The 14,568-nt window shown below is 36.4% G+C and overlaps 1 protein-coding gene across 1 annotated transcript in view; it reads left to right on the plus strand.

Moving 5' to 3' along the window:
- DNAH12 (dynein axonemal heavy chain 12) overlaps positions 1 to 14,568 on the plus strand; it is a 121,957-nt gene that overhangs the window by 75,109 nt on the left and 32,280 nt on the right. Inside the window, exons 43-51 of the mRNA XM_070934365.1 lie at positions 1,127 to 1,426; positions 4,323 to 4,501; positions 5,163 to 5,355; positions 6,229 to 6,390; positions 8,010 to 8,204; positions 9,487 to 9,620; positions 11,000 to 11,162; positions 11,542 to 11,622; positions 14,367 to 14,543. Coding sequence (XP_070790466.1) covers positions 1,127 to 1,426; positions 4,323 to 4,501; positions 5,163 to 5,355; positions 6,229 to 6,390; positions 8,010 to 8,204; positions 9,487 to 9,620; positions 11,000 to 11,162; positions 11,542 to 11,622; positions 14,367 to 14,543 — 1,584 coding nt within the window. The remainder of the gene's footprint in view (positions 1 to 1,126; positions 1,427 to 4,322; positions 4,502 to 5,162; positions 5,356 to 6,228; positions 6,391 to 8,009; positions 8,205 to 9,486; positions 9,621 to 10,999; positions 11,163 to 11,541; positions 11,623 to 14,366; positions 14,544 to 14,568) is intronic.

Here is a 14,568-nt window from a genome sequence, read left to right on the forward strand (position 1 = left end):
AGAGAGAGAAATTATGAAATGAGCATTGCAATTATTGCAATGCAATCTCTGCCTCTTTTGCATGTCCATCATGAGATGCACATATACACACACACACATGGCAGAGCTTGGACCGCAATATCACCAATAGTAATGTTGGTGCTTTGACAAAATATCTGTACTTCCAGATACCTGTAGACAGGTGCATGTGTATATAAACTCACTTAGTACTTTTGGATCTCCAATGTTACTGTGCTGTTATAAATCAAATAATAAATAGGTTTATGTGCATAGTCACCTGCAGCTTTCTTTAGTAGTCACGAATAGACTGATCTGCCAAGACCCCCTGAAGTCCACTTTTAAAATCTGCCACTACTGCTTGCAGCAGTTTCCACAACTTAACTCCTTTGTGTCATATAAAAGAACTTGGAGTAAAAGGTATTTGTAATAATTTATTATTTCTCACATTTCACTTCTGTTGTTTTCATGTTTCTGTCACAGATTTGTTCAACAGATCATCTACAAGCTAGGGATGGTTCAAAATGCAATGGCATGGGCTGTAATGGGCATGTCTTGCCAAGCCCATATATCATTGCTGCTTCACTAGCAGAAAAGGTTATCAGTTGGCTTCTGGTTGCAATTACAAGTACTGATTGTCACCTTTAATGGCATAGGGCTTTGATTTTTAAGAGAGCATCCATCTCCAAATGTACTGGCCATCCAGTACAATGATGCAGAGTTGGTATGCTCTGGGTCCTTTCTATTAAATGTCATCCTGTGGGAGTGAGAAGCATGTTTTCTCTGCCATGGCATCTGTCCTCTGGAACAGCATCCCCCAGAGATAGCTTCCATCCTTCAAATGTTCCAGAGTTTCTTTAGACCTGGCTCTGCTCCCAGGCTTGTGATTAGAGTATATACATGGAGCCCCTGGTGATTTTTTGGAGGGGTGTTATTTTTATCTGGATGGTAATATTTCTTTCTGAAACTTTATTTTTAAAAAATGTGTAAGCTGCTCAGAGTTTTTTTGGAATTGGGCAGCCTTCAAATCCAATACAGATGTAGATGTAGATACATACTTATGTTTGATAATCTATGTTTATGAAGTTCATAATTCTAAAAGTCTCCTTTTTTCTTTCCAATAATTAAGGTATATAAGAAAGCCATGGCAAATCTATTGCCAACCCCAGCCAAATCCCATTATACGTTCAATTTGCGTGATTTTTCACGAGTTATCCTAGGCTGCTTGCTTATTAAGAAGGACTCAGTTGTCAACAAGCATACAATGATTCGTCTTTTTGTACATGAAGTATTTCGAGTGTTTTATGACCGGCTTGTGGATGATGCTGATAGGGCTTGGGTGTTCAAACTCATAAAAGAAATTGTGAAAGAACATTTCAAAGAAGCCTTTGATGCAGTATTTTCACACCTGAGACAAGGAAATGCACCTGTAAGTATTTATTAAAAAAACCTACAGTATCTGTTATTCATTCCCGCCTGATCAGCTTTACTAGAAATAGAGCAAAATCTTACAATTGTGTGCCATTCCATATGGCAAAAACAAGAAGTTTCTTCATTGGATGTTGATTTCAGAATAGCCATATTTTTATGCCTTTTTTAAAATACATAGGACAGCATGAAGACACTGTAGCCCATGACTTCTGATCAGGGGTGGGCTCTAAATTTTTTTACTACCTGTTTCGGTAGGCGTGGCTTATTTTGTGGGTGTGGCTTGATGGTCATGTGACAATTATTTAAGATTTAGCAGAGGTACTGGTCTACCAGGCTTTTAACTGCTTGCAGAGCTGTACTGATCTACCCATTTATTTTTTGCAGGCACTGGTCTACCCATTTATTTTTGCAGGCACTGATCTACTCATGTATTTTTGCAGGCACTGATCTACTCATGTATTTTTGCAGGCACTGATCTACTCATGTATTTTTGCAGGCACTGGTCTACCCATTTATTTTTGCAGGCACTGATCTACTCATGTATTTTTGCAGGCACTGGTCAACTCATCTGTTTTCTTTTAACACTGATCAGCTGTACGGTGGCCCTTTGAAGCCCCACGGCAAGAGTTTAAACAGTTTTTTTTCTTCTAGCCATCAGCTGGGACTCAGGAGGCAGCAATAGATTGGGGGTGGGGCCAAATAAAAGGTAAGAATAATGCGGGGAGTGGGAGGGTGCGGGGGGGCAGAACGTCATATCGTCACCGTTACCAGCTTGGGAGAACCGGGCCAAACCGGGAGGAACCCACCATTGCTTCTGATACATCTTGTGACCTTTTTGAGAGGTTACAGAATATGACTGTTGGGATATATTGTAGTGGCTATGCAATTTGAGTGAATTATGGTTGGGTAGATATTTAATTGAGGTATCTGGGTAGTGATATTCTCTGAAATAGAAAGGAAATGCAGGAGAGACCCATTTGATTTTTTGCTGCATGATAGTTTCAAAAGCTCCTTTTGTTACAGCAGAAGTATGAAATGGTAACAGGGTCTATATGAAAGAGAGGGAAAAATCTCCCATAAAAAAAAAAAAAGCTCCATCATTTGCTACCTTTGGAGGAATATTTTCACTTCATTTTTTTTCTCTTCATTTTTTTTCAAACAACTTCAAAGCTAAACATGCAAATAAAAATAGGAAAAGATCCCAGAGACAGAAGGGAAACATTATTTTTGGCATTAAAAATAGAACCTCACTCTTTGGGAAGATAGAGGGAAGCATCAGTTCATGAACCTGTTTAACAGGACCCCTCAAATATACATAGCTGTTAGCCTCAACTGCTCTGAAGGAAAGATCCTTGGAGAAAAGTTCACAAAGACCACCCAGAAACCAGCTTCTGTTGCATTCTTGTCACCACAGTACTACCAAGTATATGTAGATGGTTCCCAGGTGTTTCTATTCTATTGTTGAAATGTTATTTATTTTATCTTATTCATAATTGTTGAAATTACTAATTAAATATGATTTGTATTTTGGAAGTAAGAAATTGCAAATGAGACATTTTGTAGGCAGCTGTCTGGAAAGAGTTGCACCATCTGTGCTGAACTGATTAATAATTTGGGTGTTGACTTGGACTCACAGCTCCTGCTTAAGGAGCAGGTGGTAACTGTGGCCAGAAGGACCTTCATACAGCTCCATATTGTATGCCGGTTACAACCATTTCTGGATCAGAAGCTATTTGTCATAGTAATTCATGCCTTCCTCATGTCTTGATTCAACAATTGCAGTACATTGTATATGGAGCTGCCTTTGAAGATCATTCAGGATATATATGTGATCTAGTATATAGCAATGCAAGTTATTGGTGCTACTTATTTTGATGAAATAGTACACTAGTGCAATAGCTGAAATAATTATCAGTTGGCTTCTGGGTGCAATTCAAGTTGATGGTTGTCAACTTTAAAATTCTGCCTGGTTCAGGACCAGAGTATCTGTCAAATCATGTATTTCAATAAAATATGAGAATCTGATAAGCTATGGAAGCTCTGAGAAATCCATTAAAGTTATTAAGGGAATGTCTTATTTTGTTATCCAGGATCAGAATTAACTTGGCCTTAAGGACACCGTTCCTAAATAGGTCTATAAACTCCTGCCCTGCTGATCATTCAGAATTAGAATCACATTGACAAGTTTTGCTAGAGAGCATGGAAAAGATACGTTGATTCCATGTGACAAATACAGTTCTATATATACTGTTAATTACTCAATGAAAGAGTGAAGCCGAAGAATATAGGTTTCACTCAGGTCCGCCGTCTAGGCGGGAAAAATAGTTTATTCCGATTGGCTGAGCTGTCTGACAGCTCCCTATAAAAGAGCAAGCTGTCAGACAGAAAGTTACTAGGTTATTGCTTTTTATAATATAGAGTTGAAGTCGAAGATCTGCCTCTGTCTCTTCAATCTCCCACTATTCAGCATATACTGTACAGTATGTACAAATTAAGCCATATAGGAATTAAATCAAGATATTTTGTTATTGTTGCTATTTAGATCTGAATCAAGATAATGACATTTTCTCCTGCTTGCAAAATTAGCATAGCAAAGGGTTATTGTATACAGTAATGCTTAGTACTGTTTTGAGTAACAGTGGTGCTTTCTGATTTAATTGTTGTAATCTGAATATTTTTTACATTGCATTCCATGATTTTTTTATCATGTATTTGTTGCATTTATGACCTTATGCACAATGGCTTTGAGGCTTAAAATGGCACATTCAAATCTTTATCACTAACCTTTTATTACATTTGTCAGTACAAGTATCATAATCTAATTTCTGTGTTCTTAATTGCATATAATGCTTTTAGACTGAAATGACTGAATGTCATTTCTTTTCTATCACTAGATAAGTGAAGAAGATCTGAGAAATCTGCTGTTTGGAGACTACATGAATCCTGACCTTGAAGGAGAAGAAAGACTTTATTATGAAATTCCAAGCATACAAATGTTCAATGATGTTGTAGAACTATGCTTGGATGAATATAATCAAACTCACAAAACAAGAATGAATCTAGTAATTTTTAGGTGCAATAGCTTTGTACATTACTTTTGCCAATGCTTATTCACAGAGTACTTATAGTCTTACATAGCTTATTTGTATTTAGAAAAAATACAGAGTTCTAATTTAATTTAGGAACTTGCCCAGGCAAAATCTGGTAGCAGTAGTTAATTACCTTATACAGAACTCCTGATTCAAACTGACTTTTTTTCAAAAGTCAACAGATTGTATTTTTTATAAACTCTGTAGATTTTGGAAATAAATTAGACTAATTCTACGAGTCACAAACAAAACATATATTTAAATAGTGTTATTCCCTTAACATGAATATCAATTTTTTTCCTCAAGTCCTCATTGTTTCTTCAATTTTCCACAATTTTCAAGTTGAATAAAAGATAAGGAATGATGTGTTTCAGTATATAGAATGAAAAATAATTCTTTATAAATATTTAGTTAATTAACATTCAGCCAAATCTGTCTATTTTTTCTTAATGTTGGGGGGGCAGGCAGAATCTGAGGTTTTCCTTTTGTAAAATTTTGTTAAATTTATATTACAGCTTATACCACAGTTTTTAAATTTTCCACTTCAAAATGATGGAAAATATTGTTAATTTCCATCTTTATATGAAAAAGATTTGATTTTAATTATAATGTTGTTTGCTGAAATTGATATTTTTAAAATCAAAGGTATGTATTGGAACATTTGTCTCGTATATGCCGTGTGCTCAAGCAATCTGGAGGTAATGCTTTACTTGTTGGAATGGGAGGAAGTGGACGACAATCCATGACCCGATTGGCTACATCCATGGCAAAAATGAATATTTTCCAACCTGAAATCTCCAAGAGCTATGGAATGAATGAGTGGAGGGACGACCTAAAGGTAAAAAATATACAATTAAATTTATATAGCTTAAAGTCTTCTTAATGGTTTTAGAAAGATCTAAAGGATGAGGCTTGGGACCAGTGATTCTGGAAAAAATCCATTTTGTGGTGGCTAAGAATTGATATCTCCTTCATGGAATATAATTAATTAACTGGTTTTAGAATTATGCTCTTAAAACCACCCTGGAGTAATTTACACAACTAGATACCATGCAGGATTTTACCTATTAAAGTTATACTGTAAAGTTTAAAAGGTCAGTCAGAAGTGAAATTTTCTGCATGGTGAAGTAATGTACTTATTCCATGAGGCATTTGAGTTGGAATGCTCTGTGCTCTGGCAGTGGAAGATTTGGGGGTGGGGGGATGGATTTGAAATGAATACATGAATTATCCTAATGTGATCAATAATCATATTATATATATAATATCAATACATGATATTATACATATCAATATATAATATGATATTATACATATATCAATATATGCACACACATACTGTATATGTATATATAGGTATACACACACACGTAAATTTATATATATATATATATATATATATATATATATATATATATATATATATATATATTCTTTTTAAAAGAATAAAAAATACAGATTATGAAATAAAAAGTCAAGAAAAGTAATAAATGAAAAAAGTTTAAAGAAAGAACTAAAGAAAGGAGAGTCTTCATAACAGCAGTTACAACTACTGTGAGATTCTTGGTGCTCTCTGAGCGTGGATGTTTTCTTGCAGACATTTCATTATCCAAGTAGGTAACAGTGTTGATGGGAATGGTCTTGGTAGTTCCTTAACTGGGCTGTTGTATCTATTGCACTGAATGCTTAATAATGTTTGTGTTACTTCTAGAACCTTCTGAGGAGCGCAGGTATGAAGGGCTTGAAAACTGTGTTTTTGATCACAGACACACAAATCAAAGAAGAAGGATTTTTAGAAGATGTTGACAGTGTGCTTAATACAGGAGAAGTACCCAATCTTTTTGCAGCTGATGAGAAACAGGAAGTTATGGAGGTATTCCCATATAATATTTCTCTTAAATATTAGAATTATTTATTCATTTTTTTTTAAAAAAATATTAAGATTAAAATTTAAAATATTACCACACATGGCCACAGCTAAAACTGAGGTTTAAGTCTGCTTTATTTAAAAGGAAAATAACTTGTAATTTGCTTAACCTCAATTGAACCATGCCCCTAGTTGGTAAATTAAAACCTATCTATATATTACGCTATATAGATAATAATATGCCATTAATAAAATAGTAGGAGATCCTGGTAACAGTAATGCAAGTTGTTATCATTTCTTGGGTTTGCTACTGCAAACATGCTTTATATAGGGCTATTAGAGACTACCTGAAACCTACTGTTGCTGAAGAATGAAGTGCTCTCTGTCTAGTGGCAAGTGGGAATCAGCGTAGTTATAAGTTGTTGATTTTGCAATTACCCCATTGGCTTCAAAACGCTTCTGGGAACAGTTCAAAGTCTAGCTTTCAAATATATAATCCTTTATGGCCTGGCACTCAGATATCTTCAAGATTGCCTCCTTCAGATATTGTGAAGTTTAGGTTTAGGTTTATTTGGATTTATATACCGCCCTTCTCCCGAAGGACTCAAGGGGGTGAACAGCCAAAAATAAAACACATGCAGTATAAAATTTAAAAACAATTTAAAACATATTAAACAAATTTGGCCCTTACTAATTAAAACACCCCTTTTTTTTAAAAGCAAATTAAAATTAAGCAATTAAAAAGAGTTAGGCCAGCCCAGCTTGTTGGAATAAAAAAGTCTTGAGGGCACAGCGGAAAGTGCGTAAATCCGGGATCCTCTGTATTTCCGGGGGGGAGCTTGTTCCAAAGGGCAGGTACCCCCACAGAGAAGTCTCTCCCCCTGGGGGCCGCCAGTCAACACTGTTTGACCGATGGCACCCTGAGGAGCCCCTCTCTGTGGGAGCGTACTGGCCGGTGAGAGGCTACCGGTGGCAGAAGGCGGTCTCATAGGTACCTGGGTCCTAAGCCATGGAGCGCTCTAAAGGTGGTAACCAATACCTTGAAGCGCACCCGGAAGACGACCAGGAGCCAGTGCAGCTCGTGCAGGAGAGGTGTTACATGGGAGCGCCATGTCGCTCCCATAACCACCCGCGCGGCCGCATTCTGGACCAGTTGGAGCCTCCGGGTGCTCCTCAAGGGGAGCCCCATGTAGAGAGCATTACAGTAATCCAGGTGGGACAGAACTCTTTGTAGAGTTGCTTGTACTTTATAGAAATATGATTAATAAAAAGGAAACAAATAGGATAAGTGTATTAAAATACAATACAGGTTAAATAAATCTTACTACTAGCTTCAATTTAAAAATATTAATAGTTTTAGATTCTTATGCTCCACCGCAGTTATTGAACTTAGGCAATTTATTTACTCTCAGTAGATTCACTGAGAGTTGGGCAGCATATAAATTTAATAAATTATTATTATTTGCATATTTATCAGTTTAATTGGCATTGTTTTCTCAATCAGACATATATTTTTCATGTTAATTTCTTTTGATGAATACATTACAGTTCCTATTAGTAGTTAGATTGCTTTCCAAAACTAGACTTTGGAACTGGGTGATTTACTTCTGTGTTTTATTCTCTAGGGAGTTCGTGCTGTAGCCCAGGCAGGCCATAAGCATGAAGAGCTTGGTCCATTGGCCTTATTTGCTTTCTTTGTCAACCGTTGCAAAGACAATCTCCATGTTGTAGTAGCTTTCAGTCCAATTGGAGATGCTTTTCGCAATCGCCTGAGACAATTTCCATCTCTCATCAACTGTTGTACTATTGATTGGTTCCAGGTTTGTAGAAATAATCAGAGTAATGTCAGTATATTTACCAGGCTCTTATATATTCTTACCCATAAAAACTTGCTTTTTACTCTCTCTGATGTTGATAATCTTTTTCTTAGATTTTGAATGAATGTCAAAAAGTTTCTGTCTTACAGAGAATAATCCAATTTTGAATGTTCGATTGGTAATGAATATTTGAATGTTCGATTGGATGCTTGCATACTACAGGTTTTTTAAAAAACCTCTTAAAGCATCTCAGTGTCATTCAAAAATATATTCTTTACTCCATATGACATTGGACAGTTGATCATAGCGGGGAATGGTTCTTACTTGAGCTATTTTGTTGTGTATAGTGACGTATAGTGTGTTGTAAAACAATACCTTATTGTCTATTAGTGAATAGAAAGGATTCAGCACTTCTCTTTCATTTACTGTCATTAATGATATTCTATGTAGAATATGAGATTGGGGGATCCCACTCTGATCTACTTACTACTATAAATATGGCTAGAGAACTTAACATATTCGTATCAGTATGGAAATATTTTATGGGATCCAAAAAACTCCTGGATATAGTGCTTGTGGTGCCTGAGGTTGATTGTTAATAAATAATACAAAGAAATACATATGTAGTAAAATAAAATAAAATGAATATGTAAGAAGAAAATTCCTCTGTTAACTAAAAAAAAATTAAATGGCTTTTCCCTCCACTATTTTTCTAGATTGTCATTATATTGATTAAGATCTTATGTGAAATGCAAGGAAAAGGAATATCTGTGAAATGAAGTAATGTGAATGTTTTTCCTATTTCTTTGCTTACCTGCAATTAACAAATTTCATGATGAACTGTTACTGGAATGGAGTAGCAAATACGATGTATAGGTAGTCCTTGACTTATGACCATAATTGAGTCCAATATTTCTGTTGTTAAGTGAGACATTTCTTAAATGAGTTTTGCCCCACTTTACAATCTTTCTTGTCACAGTTGTTAAGTGAATCACTCAAGTTGATAAGTTAGTAACCTGGTTATTAAGTGAATCTAGCTTCCCCATTGACTATGCTTTTCAGAAGTTTGCGATCACATGACTTCGGGACACAGCAACAGTCATAAGTATGAACCAGTTGCCAAACATGTGAATTTTGATCACATGATCATGGGGATGCTACAAAGGTTGTAAGTATGAAAGTGCCATTATAACTTTGAACAGTCACTAAATGAACTGTTGTAAATTGAGGACTACCTGTATAAGAAGACACATTGTAAGAAAACTTTATATCCTTATGCTTACAGCCATGGCCTGAAGATGCTCTTGAACGTGTGGCTGTTAAATTTTTGGAAAAGCTTGAGCTCACAGAAAATGAACGTACAGAAGTTGTTCCTATCTGTAAATATTTCCATACATCTGTGTTATCGCTTTCTGAAAGGTTAGCTTTCTATATAGGTTTATGCTCCTAAGATAAATGCAAAAGAAAAAATCCCAGCATATAAAATAATATTGCTAAAAAACTCTACTATTTAATAAATAGATTAAAACATATTCTCAGAAATAAAGCTGTAATGTCATTTTCTATCTGCTTTGAATTATCATATTGAACAGTATGTACAACATTTAATCAAAATTAAATGTTATGGATAAGAAAAATTCATGAATGGCATCCCTCATACACACACACACACACACACACACACACACACACACACACACTCTCTGTGTATTTTTAAATGTTTTCACAATATGGAGAAGTCACATCATTAGGACTGAACTACTAAGAACAGTATAACTGCTACAAGGGATCATTTGAAATTTCCCTGGCCTCCACAGGAAGTTCTTCTAAGAGTGTCCAGTAAAAGATAATTTATAATAGGCTACCATTGGATATCTTACTTTTCCAACTGGGAAGCCCTTGACTCTTCTATCCAGAACTTCTCCATTCACCTCAGCTATAGGAAATGTTTTGCATCTTCTTGCTTAAAACCTACAACCATAGAATTTAACAAACCATGTGCCAGCACAGAAATGCAAGAGGCAAATGCAAGAGGCATTGCGCATTGGGAAGGTGTGATCGAAAAACTCCCTTCGAAAATGAGTGAAGATTAACCTCTCGATATAAAAGGGAATATATTGGGGAAAGAGAAATGTTGTGATGTGTGTATGTCTGTGTAAAAGAAGGCAACAATCCCCTTTGCAAAATTCCAAATGAAATCAATATAATCATCTTAGATTATTTACTATTTATGTATTACCTTTTTAAATAAGCTCTCACACTCTTCACATTTTCACTGCAGAGAGGATAGTTAAAGCAAGAACATCTGTATCTCTTCTTGGATTGTTGTTCTTCTTTTATTGCCTCTTCTTTCAAATTTTCAGAATGTGGGGGATAAGTGAAAGTAAGCCTCTTTGAGGATATTGATTAACTAAGAGGAATGTCTGTTTTTGATATTTGGCTCTTGCCAGAAATCTGAAACTATCAGAGGCTGTTCTACTTTTATAATGCACTTTGAAGGAAGTATAAAGACATAGTCTGGTTTTACCTATATTATTCCATAATATAAATGGGATTATATGAGAAGCAAAAGCTGAATTACACATGTTCAAGCCTTTCAGTGTGGAATGCTTTAGGAGTCACTAGCTTTATTACAATAGCAATTATAATTTTCAAATTTACCAGTAAATGTCTTGCTTATTCTGCTACATACATAGAGGGAAAGGAACAAGAATATATATTTATTATCAAACAAAGTAGAGCTTTTTCTTTGAATCCTTGTTATAATTAATTAATTCATTATTTTTTTACTAATGCAGATTTTTGAACCAATTGGGACGACATAACTATGTTACACCTACTTCCTACCTTGAACTTATTGGTTCCTTCCAACTTCTTTTGTCACAGAATCGTGATACTATAATGAAGGCAAAAAAAAGATATACTAATGGATTAGACAAATTAGCTTTTGCTGAATCTCAGGTGAATCAACAATAAAAGTACACATTTATCTTGTGAGAATAGCTTCGTAATTTCAAAACTCAACTATCTTAGCTTTTTCTTTTGTTTTAATTGGATTGTGCCTTGTGCTATTTGTTTTGTTTTTAAATAACAAGTTCTTATCACCAATTACTTGCATTTATTTCAAGAAATATTATCACATTTCTATATGATTTGATTTGTAGGGCAGGCTAGAAATTTCTAGCATGTCTACCCATGAATAAATATAATTAGTTCAGGGGGGCTTCTCCAAAATTAATGAGTTTAGATCGTAATCCCAATAGTACATAATAAATGCTTTATTTCTTCTGTCTATTTTGTGAATGTTAAACAATTCATGCACAACTACTGTTGGTTTCAGGTTGGTGAAATGAAGAAAGAACTTGTTGATTTGCAACCTAAATTGGAGGAAGCAAAAGTGGATAATGCAGCCATGATGAAGGTAAAATTTATGGTGTTAGGATAATGTGGTTATTGTAGTATACAATCAAATGATCATACTAATTTTAGTATTTTAATGATATGGTGATTTTATAGCTTTGTGTGAGAAAATTTGTATTTTTTATGACTTGTACAGCAAACTATTCATACTGAAATGTTGTAAATGTTCATCATTCTAATATCATTTTGTAGGGTTAATCACAAAAATAAAGATTTTGCTTTGCTGTGTTATGCTAGGCACACTATGGTGTAAATGTTAGTGGTTAGCTTACATTACTGTTAAATAAACATCAGATGGCAAACGACAATCCCTTATGCTTCAGATCAGTTTCAGGACTATTAAGAATTATAGTAATCATTAATTAACAAGTATGTCTTGGCTTTTCTCCTCTCAGGTTTTTGTAATGTTAGCTGTCCCTATTGCCATGAGAGCTATTCATTGTCAAGTATTTGACAGTGGCGATTTTTCCCAAGTGGAATCTGTTTTTTAAAACTTTTTTTAAAAATCACATTTACACACAAACACAAATACGTACAGACACACACACACACACACACACACACAGGCTGCGGCTCAACCCTGCCAAGACCGAGTGGCTGTGGGTACCGGCACCTCGGCTCGAACAAGATATTCCATCTCTGGCTATAGGGGGTGAAGCGTTACCCCCTGTAGACAGGGCGTGTAACCTGGGCGTCCTCCTGGATTCACGGTTAAATTTGGAAGATCATGTTATGACTGTGACTAGGGGGGCATTTGCTCAGGTTCGCCTGGTACGCCAGTTGCGCCCTTATTTGGACCGAGATGCCCTACGCACGGTCACTCATGCACTCGTCACCTCCCGTATTGATTACTGCAATGCTCTCTACATGGAGCTGCCCTTGAAGACCACTCGGAGGCTTCAGCTGGTGCAGAATGCCGCCGCACGGGTAGTGATGGGAGTGTCCCAACACTCCCATGTTACACCCCTCCTGCGCGACCTGCATTGGTTGCCAGTTGCCATCCAGATGAGATTCAAGGTGCTGGTGATCACCTATAAAGCCCTACATGGCTTAGGCCCGGGATATTTGGCGGACCATCTGCAGCCAGCAACAGCTTCCCATCGCCCAGTGCGCTCTCACAGGGAGGGCCTACTCAGGGTGCCATCGGCCAGACAATGTCGGCTGGCAATTCCCAGGGAGAGAGCTTTCTCTGTAGGCGCACCCACCCTTTGGAATCAACTCCCTCTGGGGCTCCGGGTGGCCCCCGACCTTTGCTCCTTCCGCCGTGAGCTGAAAACGTGGCTATTTCATCTAGCCGCCCTAGATTGATGGGATTTTAATAGAATTTAATGGGTTTTTTATTGGATTTTTTGTCAATTTTATCATGGACTTTGTTTTTAACGGTCTGTTTGTTTTTGTTTATTGTTGTGAGCTGCCCTGAGTCCTATGGAGATAGGGCAGCATATAAATCCAATTAAATAAATAAATGTCTTGGCTTTTCTCCTTTCAGGTTTTTGTAATGTTAGCTGTCCCTATTGCCATGAGAGCTATTCATTGTCAAGTATTTGACAGTGGCGATTTTACCCAAGTAGAATCTGTCTTTTAAAACTTTTTTTTTAAAATCACACTTACACACACACACACACACACACACACACACACAGTTTGTCCCAGTGAAAGTGGGATTACGGATAGTCCTCAATTTACAACTGAAATATAATCCAGAATTATAGGTCATAAATCATAAGTCAAAGCATCATGTGATTGGACCTATTTTTTAAACATTTTTTGTGGCGATTGTTAAGCAAATATTGTGATTGTTAAACAAATCAATTTTCTCCAATGAGTATTTTTTGCTGGAAACCAGACATAAATACCAGAAACTGGCAAAAAATAACACAAATTGCAGTATGTGACCACAGGATGCTGCAAATAGCTGTAAAGGTGACATAGTTGCCAAGTATCTAAATCTGATCATGTGCCCTTGGGGTGTATGTGTGGGTTATAAATAGCTTTTGAAAGGTTTGTTGTAACGTCAAATGGTTGCTAAGCATTTAAGCATTGCTAGGCAATCAATGGTAAGTCAAGGACTACCTGTAATAAAAGTCTATACTTTCCTAATAGATTGTCTTGGTTGCGTCTCTTCTGTCCAAGCTTCATGAGATGACAGCCAGACATTAGAAATGGGCGGGGGGAGGGGAGAGGAGTTGGAGAGGGACTGTAAGGAAGAAGTGGAGGATGGAAGCCTAGCTGAGCCTTGTGAGCCAGCCAAGGTCAACTATTGATATGTATAACTGGCACCTAATTGGACACTTGCAGATAACCGGGGCATGGCTGGGATGGGGAGGTGTGGAGGGAAGAAGAAAAGTTACTTTGTATTGTTTGCAAAGAAAAACCTCAGATTCATCTTAAACTACTTCTGTAACCACCTAAGCTTCATTAAAGTTTACTCTTGGCAAAAACAAATAGCCAGGAGTCTTTCTTTGCTAGATGACTGAATGGGATGGTTGACATGGATATTCATATATTTGACAGAAACATGCTTTCAAAAACATCAATACAAGAAGTCATAAACAATAATTATAGTGGCAATCATTAATTTTATGCAGAGCTTAACTTTTTTAAAATACCTTTTATATGGCTCCAAATATAAACGCAGATGTTCAAAACAGTTATTTTGTCTTACTAAGTATATGCATGAATCTAATGGATTGTGTACCTGTTTCATGATAATTGTTCGTTGATTACTTTACCTCTGCTTTCTAGATCATTGAGAAGGAATCTGCTGAGGTTGAAGCAAAAAGCAAAACTGTAAAAGTAGATGAGGAGCTTGCTACAGAAAAGGCCACGGAAGCTCAGGCACTGAAAAATGAATGTGAGAGTGACCTTGCCGAAGCAATTCCAGCACTAGAGGCAGCATTGGCCGCACTTGACACCCTGAAGGCAAGTTAAAGACAGTAAGAGCTTA

This window comes from Pituophis catenifer, unplaced genomic scaffold (genome assembly GCF_029215685.1).
Source record: "Pituophis catenifer annectens isolate HBS135680 unplaced genomic scaffold, rPitCat1.0.hap2 SCAF_2, whole genome shotgun sequence".
NCBI lineage: Eukaryota > Metazoa > Chordata > Lepidosauria > Squamata > Colubridae > Pituophis > Pituophis catenifer.